A 20,575-nucleotide genomic window follows, 5' to 3' on the forward strand; every position below is an offset into this window, starting at 1 on the left:
GACTAGCCTAACCGATTTGTCTGAACAGGGAATGAGAATCTAATGAATTTTCCACCGAACAAATTTAGTAATGGCTTCTTCAAAAATCTCTCCTTTTTCAGTTTCATTTTTCAATTTATTGCAATATTTACGTCGTCTCCTCCAATTAAAAGGCGTCACTACTCTCAATCAACACCGACAACTATGGCGGATTTAAGCATATTCGCTTTTAGGTAACTCAATTTCTATTAATTATATATTTCCTATCTTGCTATTTGTGTCATTATCTGATTGAATTGGTAAAGTCAAACAATCCTAATAATGCTCTTCACATCTTCATAATAATGTACTGTCAGTCTGTCATGATAGATTAATCCTGATTGAATTTCAATTTTTAAATGTTGATTAGGATAAAGAATAGTTCAAGTAGCAGAGAAATGAGCACGATTGTTGCTGCTCTGATATATAAATAAGCGACGACTTGGATCACGTCAATATAAATGCTGTCTTTTTCAATCCTTAGGTATTATTAGCGCAAATGCAGCTGCTTTTCAATGACAGCAACTTATTTATTTAATTGTTTAATTGTTCGTCTTGTTGAATACTCCCTCTGTCTTGGTCATTTGTTGATCTTTTCCATTTTGGGTGTCTTAGTCAATTGTTGTCCTTTCTATTTTAAAAATGAATTTGATGATGAATTTGATCATTCAAACTTAATTTATTCCACTTGTCATTTAGTTAGTGGTTTTTTCCTCTTTTCTTGGTCTTTGTGCTAAAGCTAACGGACAACAATTGACCAGGACGGAGGAGTACTTGACAATGCACATTGCATGACATGTTAAGATAAGCAGCTGTTGTGAATTGTAAATAAAGAAGACTCAATTGGGGCGTATTTTATAAATTTTCCAGCAACTTGGGACTTAAATATTAACAAATGGGCATTCTGTGCTCTCCATTAAAGTATTAAACCTTGCAACAACACTCCTCAATTGGAAGAGTTGAAAACGAGTAAAAGAAAATAATTGCTTTTGTTCTAGTCCTCCAATAAGCTAAAGCTACAAAACATAATCCCTTCTTTGTTTTTTGATTGAGTGATTTGTTGTTTAGTTACTCGTCTTTGTCGGTTCTTTCTAATTTTAGCTTCAATTCTTCGAGTGTGTTTTGTCTTTTGTTTACTTTTTCTGGAAGTTATTTCAACCAAATTCAAATAAAAATCAAACAAATAGCATGCGTGTGTGTCGATCGGGAGAGTAACAATGTCGGATCCAATATCAGAAGCTGTAAAAGTTGTGGCAGGGCCGTTGAAGACTTTGGTTGTCGATAGAATTATAGGCTATGTGAAGTTTATCAATAGTTATGATGATAACATGAATGTTCTAGTGGATCAGCTAGAAAAGTTATGTGTAAAGAAGTTGGACCTTGATGCAAAAGTGATGGAAGGCAAAGATAGGTTGCGGGTGATGAGAAGGGAAACTGCAAATTGGCTAGAAAATTTTATCAAGTTGATCGAGGGGGAAGAAATGAAGAAACTTATGAAAGAAGAAAGGGTGACTAAAATTGTGGTGAGAGTGATAGAACGTCGTGTTTTGAAGAAATTATGGAAAGAAGATAGGGAGATTTTCAATATTGTGGTCGATGTGGTGAAGAAGAAGTGTAGTCATCAAGAGGTCGGTGAGGGGGAAATTGTTGATGCTGAAAAGGATGCTGATTATCAGAAAGTTGCCAAGATAGCCAGTGATATTATAAAGGATATCACCGAGGAGTTTAAGAAGTTTATAAAAACGGATGACGCTGCTGTTGCTGTGGTTAAATTGTTGAATGATGAAGATCTTAAAAAGCTTGCGAAAGATGGCGATGAGATGGCGATGATTTTGAGCAAAGCTGAAGGTATAATTCGGAAGAAGATTGAGCACAATGATCATGATGAAGAAGAATTGTTGATCCCAAAACATAATGAGGATGTTCAGTCAGTTGATAAAAGTATTATCAAAGAGAATATTGGGATGTGGCGAAAACATATGGGGAGGTTAACGGCCTTTCTAGATGACGAGAACTTCAAGAAGGGTTTGCCAGATGGTGTAAAAATAGGTTTGGAAGTCATGAATGCTTTGAGCAAGAGTTCGGGGCCTGAGCAGGTTGAAGAAAACAACAAGCCACATAGGTACTGTGGCTGGAGTGTCGTTCGATTCGAAGGTTACCGGCATCGTCATGATATGAGTGAATTATCTGAAACTATGGTCAATATTATCAAGTCTATGATTGCTGAATGTCCTATTGGTTCAGTGACTAGACATAAAACAGCAAATGAACTCGAAATTATTCCTAGTGAGTTCATGGAAGGCTTGGAATCTAGGGAAGAACTTCTCCAGAAAATATTAATAGCTTTACAAGATGATCAAGTTGACATTGTAGGTGTATTTGGCATGGGCGGTGGCGGTAAGTTTTTCTTTATTGTGTTTCCGTGCTTATAAGAATATTTTTTTTTTTTCCTGTATTGCTTTTATTTTTTTCCCTCTTTCATTCCATTCCCCAAATCTAACTTCATTCTGAATAACCTCAATGAAAGAATGAAATGAATCCATTCCACTGCAAAGTAGTCAACTAAAAAGTGAATAGTGTTATTGCTGAACAACTTAGGCCCTGTTCTTTTAGACAGAAACGGATCTAACCTGAACTTATATGATCTGAACTAAACTTACACGATCCGAATTTAAATTAACTTAAATGTTATTATTATTATTATTATTATTATTATAAAAGGATGCGCGCAACTTTCATTAAAAGAAAAATAAAAGTTTACATGAAATTGGTGGGGAGCCGAGAGACAATCTGGGCTCCCATACGTTGTTGTTGTTGTTGATAACTTTGCTTTAAAACTAATAATGTATATATGTATCGAATAATTAATAATGTCAATTATTTTTGCGTCGGTTTTTTAAAAATAAGACTATGTATATAACTTTTCTAAATTGAGTTTATAAGATCTGAACTGGAACTGAACTTAACTTATAGGATCTGAACTGAACTTAACTTATAAGATCTGAACTGAACTGAACTTATAGGATCTGATCTGAACTGAACTTATAGGATCTGATCTGAACTGAACTGAACTTATAGGATCTGAAGTGAACTTAAATTAAGTAACTTTAAGTCCAAAAGAACATGACCTTTAGTAAATAAAAAATAATGAAGAGTCTTGTGACTAATTCAGTTCGGTTAAGCTCCATTCAGTTCAGTTCAGAATAGTTTATTTAAACATTAATATTATTATTCTTATTTTATATTCTTATTATTATCATTATTATTATAATAATTTATATACTATTGTTATTATTTTATTAAAATGTATTTTTAATATTTATTATATTACTATTTATATTTATTTATTATTATATTATTATGATTAATGGCAATATTAGGGTATTAATATTGTTATTATTATTATTATTATTATTATTATTATTATTATTATTATTATTATTATTATTATTACTATTATTATTTTATTGTTATATTATATTTATTATTTTATTAATATATTCATTTTTAATAATATTATTAATAACATATTTATTATTATTATATTAATTAGTTATTATATTACATCTATTATTATTATTATTATTATTTATATTAATTATTATTATTTATAATATTTATATTATACTTATCAAATTTTTTTAGTTATTATTATTAGTATATTATATTATTTAATATATTATAATATTATTAATAATATTATTTATATTACTAATATATTATTATTATATTTATTATTATATTACTATTTTATTTTTTATTTTACTTATTAGATTATTATTATATTATATTGATATTTTATTTTTAGTAATAATAATGAATAATGTTATTATAACATTTATTATTATTATTGGTATTATTGTTATTATTATATTATTATTGTTATTATTATTATTATTATTGTTATTGTTATTGTTATTATTATTATTATTATTTCAGTTCAATTCAGTTCAGTTCAGATCAGTTCAGCTCAGCTCTATTAAGTTCAGTTCAGTTCTGTTCTATTAAGTTCAGTTCAGTTCAGACAATTTTAGTCCAAAAGAACAGGACCTAAGTCTAAAAAAGTCACGTAGACAATGCCAAATGGAATGAGAAAAGGTCACGTACACAATAACAATGTGACTTGGCAAACTAATATAACATGGATTACCAATTTATTATTATATTGCATTAATTTAATTCACTTATTTCCTTTAAAAATTCATCCATATTCTATTAGCTTTAAACTTAATTAATTCAAAAAAAAAAGTCTACAATAAAAAAATATGGATTAACTATAAGTTAATAATTTCAAGATATTTCATATAGAGTAGTATTATATGTATTCGAAATAAAAAAACTGAATACATAAGAAATTAAGAACGAAGAAGAATAAATGAAGTTAAAAACAAAAAAAAATTGTATTGTCACTAACTCACTATTTTTTTTAAAGGCACTAATTCACTATTGTTGTTACTATAAATAACTTTGTTGTATATAGGAGATGTTTTACAAAACTAACTAATCAACAAATGAGTATTAAAGATCATATAAAATATATTCTTAGGAAAATATAAAATAACCTTACTTTTGCAGCTTTTCCAGATAAATATAATAGATCAAATTGAATAATATTGGAGTCTTGGCGCATAGTTTAAATATGAATTGTGTGTTCTAAGTCGCCAACTCGCCATAGATATCCAAATTGTTACAAAAAGTTTGTCAATTGATTCCCGTTGTTATCGATACAGGAAAAACAACATTGGCAAAAGAAATTGCCTACAAAAAAGCTAGTTTATTCGATAAAGCAGTAGTGGTAGAGGTTTCAGAAGCTCCAAATATTAAAGGTATTCAAGATCAAATTGCTGAAGGAATCAATTTCCCGTTGGATGATGTCCACACTCTAGCTCAAAGGGCCCAAAATCTTTATAATGCATTGAAATCGGAGAAAAAGAAAATACTCATTATCCTTGACAATGTTTGGAAGAAACTTAAGTTGGACGAAGTAGGAATTCCTCGTAAAAGCGCTAAGGATTCATGCTGTAAAATCTTGATTACTACCAGAGAAAGACAAGTGTGTACAGTCATGGATATCCAAGATGCGAATATATTTGAGGTGGGCTTGTTGAACGAAAGAGAAGCTTTAAATCTTTTTGAAAATCAAACCAAAACAAAAGTGGATAGTGGAGAATTTAAAACCGTGGCAGATAGACTCTTAAGGAAGTGTGGAGGTTTACCTCTTGCAATTGTCACATTAGGTTCTGCGTTAAGGGGTAAAAATCTTGCAATGTGGTGTCATTTTGCAGAAACTTCGGAAAAACCTATCTCGAGTCAAGTTAGCACTCAATATCGTGAAGCATACTCAATTCTTGAAACAAGTTACAAGCTTATTGATATTGAAGTAAAAAGGGAATTTTTCTTCCTTGTTTGTCTATCCCCCCTTGATTCGGCTATAACAGTTGATGACTTGATGAAATACGGCACTGGGTTGGATTTATTTCAACGTGTCAACGGCCTTTCGGAAGCTATGGAACAAGCCAGTGCGTGGGCTAACGAACTCATTTCATCGTCACTCCTACTAAAAGGTGATTTTGATGGGCAAGTCAAGATACACGATGTAGTTCGTGCATCTGCTATTTCATTTGCTGATAAAGGTATTGTCGCACTACCTACTAGCTTCGTGTTCTTGTAAAATCATCTTGTGTTCTATTCACATGTTCATAAAATTGAGAGAGGACTTCAATTTACTTATAAGATTCTATAGAGGTATTAAATAAACAATTAGGAATGGCCATTTTTATATATAACATTTTTCATATTTCAAGCAGCGACTTTGATTTCAGTTTTTACAATAAACTATTTTCCTAAAAATTACTTTCTTAGTCCATTCATTTGTTAACCTTTGATTAAAACCCCCCTTACAAAGCAGAAAAAACAGTTAATGTATTATACAACCGGTTGTATATACAATTTATTCAGTGTTGTGGAGCTTTGTTACAAAGTTCACGAGGTCTATTAACAAAATTATCGAGTTATGATACAAAGTTGGTGAGCTTAACAGAATAATTATTAAGCTCAATAACTTCGTAAAATAGCTAAATAACTTGTAAAATAACTCAACAACTTTGTGTGAGAGTTCGATAACTTTGACGCGGTTGTATATAACTATTATACAACTAGTTGTAGAAGAGTATTTCTGCAGAAAAAAAGGGTAAATAAACAAATGAGACGAAGGGAGTATAAACCTTTGCCATCAAAATCTTTAAAGAAAACTTTCATATGAATATATATTTGTAAGTGTAAAAGGAAACCAAAGAAAACTAAATTAATTTTCTTATAACCTAAGATCTCTAACCATGATTTAACAATGCGGTTCGTCCTTGTATGTTATCTTCATTCAGCTTATTTTGAGGGAATCCCTCAATTTAGTGTAAAAGGAAAAATACCTTTTATTGGTTCCGAAGATCGTTGACATATAAATTGTATCCATTTAGTTATTATGCGATGACCAATCAACGAACTACTCTTATCGGTACTAGTATTGAAACTAAACCCCGGATTAACCGGAAAACCCCCGAAATAAAGGGCAGAAAAACGGTTCTTCCCAAAAGAGAGATTTTTATTGACTAGATGATCGATATGCATATTATTGATTCTAAGATGAAATATTTTTGAGACTTACTATCGATTGACTACCGATGGGAGCCCCAGATTTGATGGATGAAGGTTAAGAGTTTTTTAGAGAGAGAGGAGAGAGAGAGGGCGGCTCCAATTTTCTAAATCATTACATGTTTTCTATAATTACCCTTTACATTTTATATACAATATACCCACGCCCCAGAGCCCCCCTCTCTCTTTAAAATGGAGATGATCCTAATTGCTCTCTATATCTCTTTATTTCCCCTTCCCTTTAAAAAAATAAATAAATCAGAACCCCAAGCCTCCATCACTACCACCACCTGCCAGGGCTGCTGCCGCCCACTGCCACCTTATCCTGCCTCACCAGACACCCATTACCACCGCAGTCATCACCCACCGCTCCCTCACTGGAGCCGGTTAGGATCACCTAACCCCTTCCCCTATCGCCTCCTGTGCCGCACATACGCCCCCTTCCGCGCCACCCCACCCCAGCGCCACCAATTGTCGCGCACGGCACACCCCCGTCATCCACCACACCTACCACCACAATCCGCCCCTATCCCAGACCTACGGCCACCATCCATTGCCTACTTCACCCCCGTGACCACCTTACTCCCACCCTGCTCCTTCCTTTTCCGGCAACCAGCTGTCTCGACCCCTGCCACTCAACCACCACTTCTTGAGTGAAACACTAATTGTAAATTTAGCGTATTTGGATTTGTAACTACTCCCTCTGTCCCGGTCATTTGTTGTCCTTTGGTTTTGGCACAAAGACCAAGGAAAGGGGAGGGGGCCAATGACTAAATGACAAGTGGAATAAATTGAGTGTGAATGATCAAATTACTCATTAAATTCAATCTTAAAATAGAAAGGACAACAAATGACTGACTGAGACACCAAAAAATGGAAAAGGACAACAAATGACCGGGACGGAGGGAGTAGTTAATATTAGTACAAAATTTTGATATATTGTTGATGAAATTACAATAATTACTTTGTTTAATGTGTGAATTAAGTTTATAATTGATGAATTTGGTAGATTATGAAGACAGAATTTTTTTCCTGTTTTTTAAAAAGGGTATAAAATGGAAAAAGTCCATATTAAAGTGTTTTTTTAGCTTAATTGGATTTGTAACGATGATTTTGATAGTGGGAAGTTTCAAAACTTGTGCTCTCTCCGAATTAAAGTGTTTGCCCAATTTTATTAAAATACAAGACTCATATAATAGGGAAATTAGGGGTAAACACTCTAAATTTAGAGGAAGTACTAAATATTGTTGGAAAAATATCAAAAACTAAAATATGACGCTTATGTATTTAAATTTGCTATCGAAATCTGTTTTATTAAATTAGTTTTAACCCGTACAAATTTTTAAAGTCACAAGTGTTAAGTAGCATTTACATGGAGAAAAACATGGTCAACGTCGCGCCTTCAAGACTAGTAACATTTTCATCGGATTAAGTGTCCTATTTCTCAATTTAGTACTTCAATTTTTTTATCTTCTTTCGCCGGCAGTAAAAAGAGGCAAGTATATAACATTTTGACTCTCAGAGTTATTGTTACTTCCATTATATATAAATAAAAACAAGTGTAAATTGATAATCAGTATCAATATAAAGACCTTTTTTTATGAATGATACCAACATAAAAATTAATTTGTAAACAGTACCAGAATATGTACTCCGATCTACTGGTACCAAGTTGCCGTAAAGTCGCACTTTTTAGGTGGATTTGAATATTCCCGCCTAATGTTTACTTTTTTATACCTATTCTACCCCTCCCCTATTTCCTAAACACTAACCTAGCCTAACCAAACCACCTTGCCCCTTCTATCTGCCGCCACGTACTCCCCCAATTGCCGAACTTGCCCCGCCTTCGCTGCCACCACCCCGACGACGCCACACTCGACCACACACCACCTCCACCTGCCACATTTTCTCTCCCTCTCTTACTCCTCCGTCCTTTCCTTTCTCCCCCATTACTCACCCCCTGATCCCAAGGCCGACGATCACACACCGCCCTTCCTTCTCTCTCGTTCTACCTTTTCTTCCTCTTCCTCTTCAAAATTCGAAACTTGAAAATGATGTCAGGTGGAGAAGAGACGAAGTGGTGGTTGTTGGCTGGAGAAGAGGGAGTGCTGGTGGTGATTGTCGGATGGAGAAGAAGTGGATGTGCTTGACGGTGGCGGTTGTCGAAGGCTGGTGGCGGCGGTTTGTTGACGGTGGTGGTGGACTGGTGGTGATGTGTTAGGGACAAAAGAGGGGGTGGCGGAGAGGGAAGTGAGTGATTTTTCAGATCTAATAATAAGGGTATTCTGGTCATTTTATGTCATTTTTGGCCGGAAAGTGTTAATTGGTACTATTAGTAGAACGGAGTAAATATTTTGGTACTATTTATAAATTAATTTTTATGTCGGTACGATTCATAAAAAAATGGCTCCTATATTGATACTGATTATCAATTTACACTAAAAACAAACCATATAACTAGAACTAGTACAATTACAAGAGGATTGCTACGTCAGGCCAAAGAAAACGTAATGTTGATACAATCTTGATTATCATATATTTGTTCTTTTATAATGAGAGGCCAGTTTTATAGTTTCATAGAATGACTTTTTAGTTTGATCCCGATAATTGATATTCCCTCCGTCCCGGACATTTGTTATCCTATTTTATTTTCGGGTGTCCCAGTCAATATTCTATTTTAGGATTGCATTTGCTCTGCAATGTGATCATTTATACTCAACTAGTATAATTGACTACCTTTTCTTTCGTTAGTTTTTGTGTTAAAACTAAAGAATAACAATTGCCCGAGACGGAAGAAAGAACATTAAAATGTGGAGGGAGTATCATTTTCTGTTCATATATATAACGTTTGCGACCAATTTACCATTTGGCAGGCAAAGATGGCTTGACTTTAGTTGAAAGTATTCCTCGTTGGATGTGTCCGGAAACATTTGAGAAATTCACATCCATATCCTTGATGTCCGGCGATGATTTTTCTCAACTGTGTGGAGTGAATGCTCCTATGCTTGAAATTTTGTTATTAAAAGGCAATATATCCTCAACCTCTCTTAGTTCTAATTTCTTTGAAGGAATGAAGAATCTGAAGGTTTTAAGTCTGTCAAATATGAATTTTAATATGGGGTTACCAGAATCAATGGGAGAATTGAAGTGTCTTAAGACATTGCATTTGCATGACTGTAAGTTGAAAGACATTAAATTGATTGGTAAGTTGGTAAACCTTCTTGTTTTGAGCTTGCGCGGATCAACTTTGGAAGAGTTGGCTATTGAAATTGGGGAATTGTGCAAGCTTCGGTTACTGGATATGGGAGGGTGCAGAGGTATGAAAAGCATCCCATCTAACATTTTACCCCGTTTATCTCATTTGGAAGGACTTTACATGTACAACGGTTTTGATGGTTGGGCATCTCCAAATGGAGAACTCGTTGATGGAGGGGGATATAAACAGGCAAGTGGAAGTGAGCTCGGTACATTGTCTCACTTGAATGTGCTCGAAATGGAGGTATCCAACGCTGAACAATTGTTAACCATAAATAAGGGCCAGCTAGTTGAGAAACTGGGCAAGTTCAAAATACGTGTTGGCCATTATAACAAATCAGATGAAGATGTATCTGCATTCCGTTATATTTTGCAGTTGGGGTGTATAGATGTGAGTCAATGCAACTGGTTGAGAGTGCTTGTAGACAAAACCGATTGTTTGCTAGTAAATGGCACCAATAGGCGCACCGAGAATTTTGTCCCTCAGCTGGATGGAGATGGCTCTAAGAACCTAAAGTATCTGGAAGTTGTATATTCCACGAGCAAATTTATAGTGAGCTCAAACGAACTGAATGAGTCACCAGCCTTTACGCATCTGGAAACTTTACGTCTAGGACATTTGCACAGCTTAGAGATGATATATGATGGGAATGCTCCAGCAGGAGTATTTCTTAATCTCCGATATCTTACACTTTGGAAATTGCCCGAGTTGAAGTATGGGTTGCCTGCCCTCAATACACTTAACTTGAGTGAAGTTTCTGTTAAAGAGTGTCAATCTTTGAAATTCATTGTTAATGACGATGCATCAACAGCAACAAGTGAAAGAGATATCGTTGAATTTCCTGTTTTGAAATTACTTGACCTCTACGATGTGAAAAGTCTATCAAGTGTGCTGTGGCAATCCGACAGTGAGTCAGAAGATCGTCCTTTCTTTAATGCTAAGGTATGCCTTGGACCATCTTTCCATACAGTAATTCTACGGTACCACAGGTCCACAATTGTACGCGCTAATTTCACACACAAAATCTCATTGAAGACGGGCGATATCCTATCCGTCACAAGTCTGTGATGGATATCGCCCGTCTTCAATGAGATTTTGTGTGTAAAATGGGAGGGTGTATCCGTCACTAACTGTCACACAAGATGTGCCCATTTTATACCCAATGAATTTTATATGTTTGCTTTATTCACGTATATCAATGCTCGTTTTCTTTTGTCATATCTTGAATTACTTATTACTAAAAATTTTGAAAATTTGATATTCATAGTATACTCGGTAAGACAATTTAAACAAAATCTCAACGTATAGAATTCATTTGAATTAAGGAGGGATAAACTAGTTTTATTGCCCGCAAAAATCGCAGATCCGTTCTATTATGTTCCGTCTATATGCTCTTTGCTGTCTTCCATCTTTAACTAATATATAAGCTGATTTTTTTTTACCGCAAATAACCTATAAGCCATACTTTTATAAATTTTTACTTCCTTTTACATTATTTTTAACAGTTAATGTATTATAGAACTGGTTGTATATGCAACTTAGTCTGAGCGTTGTTATAAAGTTGTCGAGCTCTATTAACAAAATTATTGAGTTATGGTACAAAGTTATTGAGCTTACCATAATAATTATTAAGCTCAATAACTTCGCAAAATAACTCAACAACTTGTAAAATAACTCAACAACTTTGTGTAAGAGCTCAACAACTTTGAGACGGTTGTACAATGCTATTATACAACTGGTTGTAGGATAATATTTGTGTATTTTTAATAACTATAGTACTATAGATAGGAGTTTTAATTTGAATTTTATTCATATATTTTGATACATATTAATTTTGTTCATGAATATTTTGTACTCAACAATTTTTAATGTACTCCATGTAGGTTTAGAACTACAAATATTTGTTTTTTTTTGAGAGAAAAGAACAATTTATTAATAGAACGCCATACGGCACTTACAAAGAATAATTATAATCCAAAACAAATCTAATAGAAACCAAAGAAAAATAATTTTCTTATAAACTAGGGATCTCAAAACTGCATCTGACAATTCGGCTCGTCCTATTATCGCTATCTTCATGTAGCTTTTGAGGGATCATTCGTTTGATTTATGAGATAAAATTTACCTCAAAAATCGTTGACAAATTACTTTTAGCCTTTGAAAGAACAAGTTGCAAACCATCAACGAGTTACTCTTGACTATATTACTGATGAAACTAACCCCACGAATAAATGGAAAAACCTCGAAATAAGGGACGGAAAAACGATTCTCACCAAAAGGGAGACTTTTATTGAATAGAAGATAGATATTCATACTATTGATTGAAATTTGAAACAATTTTGGAGTTTACTATCGATCAATTGATAATCAATGGGAGCCCCCTATATAATATGATGGAGGTTAGAGTTTTTTTTAGAGAGAGTTTTGAGAGAGAGAGAAAGATTTGTTTTAATTTTTTACAAATTGTTATTTTTATTAAATATATGATGTACATGTATCATAAATTAGTGTAAGAAAATTTAAATATTAACGGTTGTTCTGTAAAGACCCCGGAAAAAAGGAACGCGCATCTACATTGGATCTTTTACCAATTAGTTTTCGTGTATTTTTTTTTAGCATTTGAAGTTTCTAAATTACATTTTAATTTTTTGACGTCAAAACTCTATAACTTTTTAGCTTAATATTTAAGTGAACGAACTCATAAACTTTATAATAATACTTATAAAATAATCTTCAAAACAAAACCAGAAAACTTTATTACTATAAAATTCAGAAACTACCCAAATCAGTTGTACTACATCTGATGTATAATAAGGATTATACATCGGATGTATTACATCAGACTCCATATGTATTTGAGGTTTTTGTGTATTTTTTTCGAGTTTTATAAGGTTTAAAAGTTACATGTTAGTTTTTTGACGTCAAAACTCAAATTTTTTTGAGTTTATATGTAATGTTTTTGAGTTATATTGTAATTTTTTAGTTTTATGTTTAAAAGAATGAACTCAAAAACTTTCTAATAAAACTCATAATTTTTAAAACAATAAACAAAAAATTTATCTTAGTCCTCAAAAATTATACCATCTGATGTAATGCATCAGATGTATAGTCCACTTACTGCCCCTGACATATATATATATATATATATATATGTGTGTGTGTGTGTGTGTGTGTGTGATTTATTCTCTAATTTCTAAATTAGATATAACTTGACAATAAAACCTTAAAAATGTACTCCCTTCGCTTATTGAAAAATGCCCCATATTTCATTTTCAGCCTATACATTAAAAAAGGGTTATGATAAATACATGCATTAATTGCATTGATTTATGTGTAATTTATTCTCTAATTTCTAAATTAATACCAAATATAGAAGAGTATTAAATGTTCAAATACAACCCAGTGAGTTGTATTTATCATTTCCCTTCAAAAAATTGCCCCATTTCCATTTTAAACATGTTTTTGTTAATAAAATTCTCCTACTTTATTGGTGAGACCCACCACCCTACTGACAACCTTTATTCTTGTGCATAAAATTAATGAGGCATTTTCAAGAAATCGGAGAGAATAATTATTAAAGCCGATTGTTATCCACCTTATTCTTGCAACTTTTTCTCCCACGTCATCTTTTACAACAGGCCAATTAGCATATTACTACCTATTATGTTCAAAATTTTGCATTTTACTACCTAATATGTTCATTTATGCAAAATACAACCCAGAAAGTGCATAATACTCCATGGTTACTACCAACTCGCCGAAAACTGCCTTAAACCCCTCTTAAGTTGTCTGATGTTCTCCCCTTCCCTCCATTTCTAAATTCAAAACCCAAATAATTCCAATCTTACCCCTCTTTTTCCCATACATTAAACACCCTAATTTCCCTCTCCTTCAACCTAATTAAATCATTTCCTCCATTATCATCTCCTCCACTTTCTTCTCCTTCTCCTTCATTTCATTCCAGATTTGCAGTCAATTAGGTTATTTTTTTTCATCTCTTTTCTTTATTTGCGTTTCACCTCCTCCATTTTCTCTATTTCAATCTTCTTCCATTGTCTCTATTTCGATTCTTATTCCTCCATTTTCAAGTGGTACAGGCCAATTATTACCCAGAAAAACCCCCAAATTTTACCAAGAAGAAAATTAAAATTAACTACTGTAGAAATCAATTAATTACAGTAAGAAGCAAAAGGAGAAGGGGAATAATGTAAGAAAACAATAAAAAAAAATTAATTCAATCAGAAATGGATGATAATGGCGACGTCCTTCAATTTAAGCAATGATGATTACGATTATTTGATTTGGGTTCAGCAATGGCGAGGGCAATGGCGATTTTATGATTTAGGGTTTGAGGTGATGATGATAATGGATGGATGATAATGGCGTTGGATTGAATGAGGGAGTTGGGGAGTGAGGTGAGTAATAGAAATGAGTTAATGGAGGAAGGGGAGTGATTAAATGGGAAGAAGGGCAAAATCGTCAAACAACATTACTCTTATAATCGCAGGTCACTTAAACCACCCTTAAGTAACTTTTCCGGCCATTTAGTTGCGATTTGCATGATTTTGTGCCGTTTTAGGTAGTAAAATGTATAAATAGGTATATTAGGTAGTAAAACACAAAACTTTGAAGATATTAGGTAGTAATTTGCCATTTATCCTTTACAATATCACAACCAAACCTGACAAAATTGCCCCCCCTTCGTCAATGACCTGACCTAAATAACCCAACCCATACATGACCCGACACCTAAACTCAAGACTCGAGCTTGACCCGAACCGAAATTGACTCGATCCGATATAACTTGACCCGAATGTATTACACACTGATTATTATCCATAAATAACTTAATAATAGTTGACCTGAAAATGACTTGAACCCAAAATGTCCTTCCCCTACGCAAACCCGACCCAAAGTATGCAAAAACGAAATTGACCAACCCCCGAACCCGACTCGGTTCACTCGTTTCCCAGGTCTACTCACAACAAGACTGGTAAAACTTACCCGATCCGAATAACCCGACCTCCCGACCCGCAACCGAATTGAGTACGTGAAACCTAAAACCCGAATTGACGCGATCCTATTCAACCCTACTTGAATGTTTATTATTGTAAATTGACTGCTGTGCTCATATAACTTGGAAACATCCTATCGGAAAATGAGCCGACCCGATCCGAGTTCTTGCAAACCCGACGCCTATGTGACTCGTTTGCAAGGTCTACTTACAAGTCACAACTGATTAAACTAATGTATGTTGGTTGTGTTGGAAGTTTAGAAGGCGAGTGGACCAAGTAAAATAAATGATGTTCTAATTGATTGTGAGAAGAGAAGGTCGAAAAGGTGAAAATAGATAGTAACTCTGGATATTAAAATCAATTCATTTTAACCCTTATAGAATTGGGTAGTGTGATTTGTTAATGAGTACTTTAGTTCAGAGCGTATCATCATTCCATCTGTAGCATATTAAAATCAGTCTTGTAGTTGAGGTCATATCATCTAATAAGTTGTGAGCTTTTAATATCTGGCAGAGCACATTTCAGTCTCTTGAGCAGTTGAGATTGTGGGTTAATGAAATAGTTGTAACGCTGTGGAGCAAGGCTTGCGATATTTCAAGTTTTCAGAATTTGAAGATTCTGGATATTTTCATGTGTAAAAAATTGAAGAGCCTGGGCTCTCCATCTATATTTTCAGCACTTGTTCTGCTTGAAAAATTGTCAATAAGAAGCTGTGGAAATTTGCACGAAGTCATAACCAAAGAGACGGAAGGGAATGAAGTTCGTGAACATGTTATTGCTTTTCCCCGGTTAGAACATCTTGGGCTGAAGAATTTGGATAGTCTTGAGAGGTTTTATGGAGGAACTTATAAACTTGAGTTCCCTAATTTGAAATCAGTGAAGTTGTCGAATGCGGTATCTTTGACTAATTTTGATGGGTCACAAAAATCCACCACATTTTTCTCTGACAAGGTAGCATTCTTCTCATTAGTGATAATTATGGACGACAAAATATACAATTGACCAGATATTAACTAAAAAAGTACTGCTTATTAATGAATGTGTAGATTAATTTTCCGTCTCTAGAGGAGCTGAAAGTACGGAGGGTGTCAGAACAAGTTGTGAGACTGTGGAATTGGCCTTCATCAGGTCTGCAGGAAGAAAGCCAAAGCGAAAGCGGTAATATCACTTTAAACCCTGTTCCAAACTTGCGAGAGTTAAAGCTTGGTCTGATTAACGGGTCGACATACGTTCCAGACTTTGTCTCTCGTAAATTGTCTAAACTCACAGTGATGGATTTCAGTAACATCAAAACTTTATTCTCAAATTTTGCGGTAAATAGAGAGGTATTCTGGACATATTCTCAGCTTCCCAAGTTGGAAAACCTTTCTGTTAGTGAATGTGATTCTTTGGAAAAATTGTTTGAAAATGAGGATGGAAACGGTGCTATAGTGTTATGTGGACGTTTGACGGAAATAAAGTTGAAGAGGACCTCGAAACTGAAGATGTTGCCACTACATCTGCTCAAAAACCTTTGCACTCTCTCTCTTACTGATTTAAAATGGAAATATGCGTTCTCAGCCGATCTATTCATTAAGGGTAGAGAACAACTGCAGCAACTCGAAAATCTCGTGATTGATAAATGTGAAGAGATGGAAGTAATAATCATGGATGAATTAGTTGTGGACGGAGACGACAGAGTTTATAGTTTCCCTCGGCTTAAGAGCATGATGTTACAGGATTCGAATATCACCAATTTAGCCTCCAAACCTGGCAGTGTGTTACAGTTTGGATCACTTGAAAGGTTTGAGATTACTAGCTGTCACAAAATTCAATCATTTTACTCAGGATCCTTCACAGCTCCAAATCTAAAAGAAGTGGTGCTATGGGAATGCGATAATCTGCAATACTTTGTGTCTGAAAAAATGAAAGACGTTCAAGAACTACCATCTCTGGAGGGTGTGGTAATTGGGGATTGTAGGAAGATATTGTCATTTTCATCTGAGGCTTTAGTAGCACCCAAATTAGAGTACGTGAGACTGCTTAATTGCTGCGAAATGACGTGCTTTTCACCCGGAGATCCAAACAATAATGATATATTAGATCTGCCGTCTTTGGAGTGCATTTCAATTGAAAAGTGCCGGGGCATGCAATCATTTTCATCCGGAGGAATAAATGCTCCAAATTTACGTAAGTTGGTTGTTGACAAGGAGGACTTTTCTACGCGTGCAAATGAGGAGATGCAAAAATTGTCAATGGAGCTGCATAAGCTCCACAGAAGGTATATTATGTTTACTGAATATGACAGATTATTTTGTTGTATATATGTCATGTACTATGGTATCCACCATATGCTACTTCATATTCAACTAGTTTAGATTCCCCTCCAATAAATGCGCGGTATTTATAGAGTTACTAATATATACCTCGTGCAATTCACTTATTTTGATGTTTCTCCTTAATATATTTTGATTAAAAAAATAAATAAAAATTTAAAACGTAAGAAGTAATAAAATGAGTATTTTTTTGAATTTTTTTGTTTTTTTACTGAGAAATTAATGATGTTAATTTACAAATATTTACTAATAACATATTTTCTACCTGCAAATTTTTATCATAAAGAGTCAATGAATTTTAACAAATATTTACTAATACCATATTTTTTAGCCGCAACTTCTTATCATAAAAAGTTAATAAATTTTTATCAATAAGTTCTTTAAAAAAAAGAATTTCCTTATCCTAAAAAATTGGAGATAAATTTGTGCAGAATGTGAAATATTAAATGTTATAAATATTTAAATATAAAGATTATATCCATTTATAACTTATCATGTCTACCCCTATAGTATATACTAAAAATACCAAGCACTATTCTAGGAAATATGTTTTAGGCGGGAAAAGTTGGAGTTTTGCCTATTCATTTAGTAACTAGGTGATTTATATTTAGTGAACATGATAATTTAGTTTGAGGAATATGTGTTATGTAGTGTATTATTCACTACATGACACTACTATATTCATTTTGAGTTTAAGGAATATGATGGTGTAATGTGACGAATATTGTTATATTTGTGATATTCAAAATATGACACTATTATTTTCACTTTGGATTTAGCGTGTAATTAGTATAGATCCCGCGCGAATGCGCGGTTTTTTAGATAGAAATATTAAAGAAAATAGCAATTATATAACTGATATTTAACTCATTTTGAAATTTAATTGTAAAATTTTCGGTGGACAAGGAAAAATTCAGTATAATCCAGTTGTAGATCTAATATAATGAAAGCCCAATTACAGATATGTTAATAAAAGCTCAATTACATATATGATATAAACTATGAATCTGATGAATTTGATAGGATTTGGGAGTTGGAAAATGTGAGTATTTTGTAAAAGAAGAAAGAACGCAATTGTAGAAGATGCAGTGAGTAGTGTAGTTAATTTTCTTTATTCTTTGAGTTTAGCCAATTATCACTGAAATATGGTCTTTGGCTTGTTACATGTTCTTAGCGGGATAGACTCGCCTCAAACAAACGTCTAAGTTTATGATTGAGCCTCTACTCGTGCCCGACTTGTGTTCATGAAAGAAAACTCGAGTTCGAGCCGAGAGCAACATGAACTTGAAAAAATTAAGCTCATTAGCAAGCTCGTAAGAGCTCATTAGCAAGCTCGTAAGAGCTCATATCATTAAACTCAAACTCGAGCCTATATATAATTAATTTTTTATTAAAATTAAAACTTCTATTGAATTCTTAGAGCCGCCCCTGACTAATATATAAGTAATTTATTAAAATCAAAACTTCTATGTAACGTGCATTTATTACCGGGGTCTAAACTAGTGATAAAGTATTTGTTTATAAAATAAAAGCAAAATATTATCTAATCAAATAAGTTCGAATCGAGTTTATTAGCTCTTACTTATGGAGTCAAACTTTGAGCGAGCTGGTGTTACATATATTGGGAGAACCCACCCCAAAAGCTAGTTCAAAGGGTTCTATATAAACCCCACACAAGTCTCGACCAATGTGAGACATTTGCAATGGATCGTATCAGCTGGGCTTTGTCTCGTCTCATAATCGCCTTTAGTTCAGTCATGTATTTGGGCCATGAGGCTCTTACACCCTCATAATGAGTTCAACTACAAGCCTCGTCTAATAATCAATGGTGAATTGATTGTTTCAAACCCTCATAATGAACGAATTGTGGATTTGTGGTGCATACCCTCATAATGGATTTTGGGGGTTCGGTCTCTTTGTTTTTACACTTTTGTTCTAGAGGGTTCAAATTTTTCGTTTTTCACTTATATTATAGGATTCGATTACTCCGTCGTTTCAACTTTTCCAAGTTTGAAGAACTCTCAATTAATCGTTTCTTATCGTTTTTAGACTTATGTTGATTTATAACTGATGTCTCATGCTTCAAACAGAGGAGATGATGATGATGATGATGATGATGATGATTATGATGATGATGATGATGATGATGAAGAAGAAGAAGAAGGAGAAGAAGAAGAAGACGACCAAGAAGGAGAAGACGAGGATATGAATGGTAATGGTGATGGAGAAATGGAGGAGCGACAGACTGACGGTAGTGAGGGATCCCAAGATGAAGAAAGCACAGAAGGGGATGAAGGAAGCACAGAAGGAGATGAAGAAAGCACGGAAGGCAGTGATGGATCTCAAGAATAACAAAGATGGGAGGGAGACTAGTTGTCCCCTGGGTTAAGAATGGAAAAAATAGTAAGGAAGATTGTGAAGACTGAATAAAGTTGGGAAGATAACTTTTACAATATATCAAGAGACGACTATTGCTTTCAAAAATATTTCTGTTATAAAAACCGAATGTAGCTGACAGTGTCGAGTCAGTTCCAACGATGGTATTCGACCAACTATGCTTCAGCTGTGTTAACATTTGGCATATTGGTGGTACCCATAATTTCCTTTTGCTAAATGAAGCATGAACTTTGTTTGTTGTTTGAAAGAAGTGTACTTTAGTTTGGGTTATGCATTCAGATTTCAGATCATGAGCCCCTTGAACGAATTTCAGTATCTCACTGTCGTATCCTGCTACGACTTGGTGAGCTAGTTTGGTCAGTTCCATCATGATCAAGCCCACAGTGTACCTGCAAGACGTCAGTTACGCTGGTGCCTAAGGTGGTTGAGATATATTAGAGGCATCTAGATTTGATCTTGAAGCAGGAATTACGAATTCGGGAAGCCAATTAAGATTTATAAATTATTATTTTTCGTTGTAAAATAAAGTAAATTTTCCTATTTTAAAATATTTCAATTAATATGTTGGATTAGGCAACATTAGGGATGACAATGGATATGATCCAAATCCATATCCTTATGTTCTATAGTGGATTCAAATCCGGTCCATATCCACAGGGTTTGAAATTCTCATATACAATATTTTCACATATTCGGCAAGAAATTAATTCATGTATAAATCTAATATACTCTCAAACATCAGGTTAAACAATAATAATATTGAAACAGCAGGGTCTTATTGAATCTGCTAATTATCAGATACTTTAACTAATAATTATGCTAATCAGAATATGTTGATCAAACCTTCTAATACAATATGTCTTTAAATTTATTTTTACAATCTGTTTATCCTGAAATTGATCGGCTGATTACCAAACAGGGCCTTA

General features: G+C 33.8%; 1 protein-coding gene across 1 annotated transcript; it reads left to right on the forward strand.

The window, feature by feature from the left end:
- Positions 1-39: 39 nt before the first annotated feature.
- Positions 40-20,129, forward strand: LOC141613915 (uncharacterized). Its single transcript, XM_074432658.1, has 6 exons — positions 40-2,415; positions 4,749-5,651; positions 9,540-10,864; positions 15,451-15,888; positions 15,984-17,197; positions 19,343-20,129. The coding sequence occupies exons 1-6, from the start codon at positions 1,236-1,238 to the stop codon at positions 19,602-19,604; spliced, it is 5,322 nt and encodes a 1,773-aa protein (XP_074288759.1). The 5' UTR covers positions 40-1,235; the 3' UTR covers positions 19,605-20,129.
- The last annotated feature ends 446 nt before the right edge of the window (positions 20,130-20,575 follow it).

The sequence above is a fragment of the Silene latifolia genome, chromosome 1 (assembly GCF_048544455.1).
Source record: "Silene latifolia isolate original U9 population chromosome 1, ASM4854445v1, whole genome shotgun sequence".
Classification (NCBI taxonomy): Eukaryota; Viridiplantae; Streptophyta; class Magnoliopsida; order Caryophyllales; family Caryophyllaceae; genus Silene; species Silene latifolia.

What these genes read in the sequence shown, in the direction of transcription:
- LOC141613915 (XM_074432658.1), top strand. Translation starts at nt 1,236, where the DNA reads ATGTCGGATCCAATATCAGAAGCTGTAAAAGTTGTGGCAGGGCCGTTG. An exon ending in TATTTCATTTGCTGATAAAG is followed by an intron (nt 5,652 to 9,539) that starts GTATTGTCGCAC and finishes ACCATTTGGCAG; the next exon opens with GCAAAGATGGCTTGACTTTA. An exon ending in CCACATTTTTCTCTGACAAG is followed by an intron (nt 15,889 to 15,983) that starts GTAGCATTCTTC and finishes ATGAATGTGTAG; the next exon opens with ATTAATTTTCCGTCTCTAGA.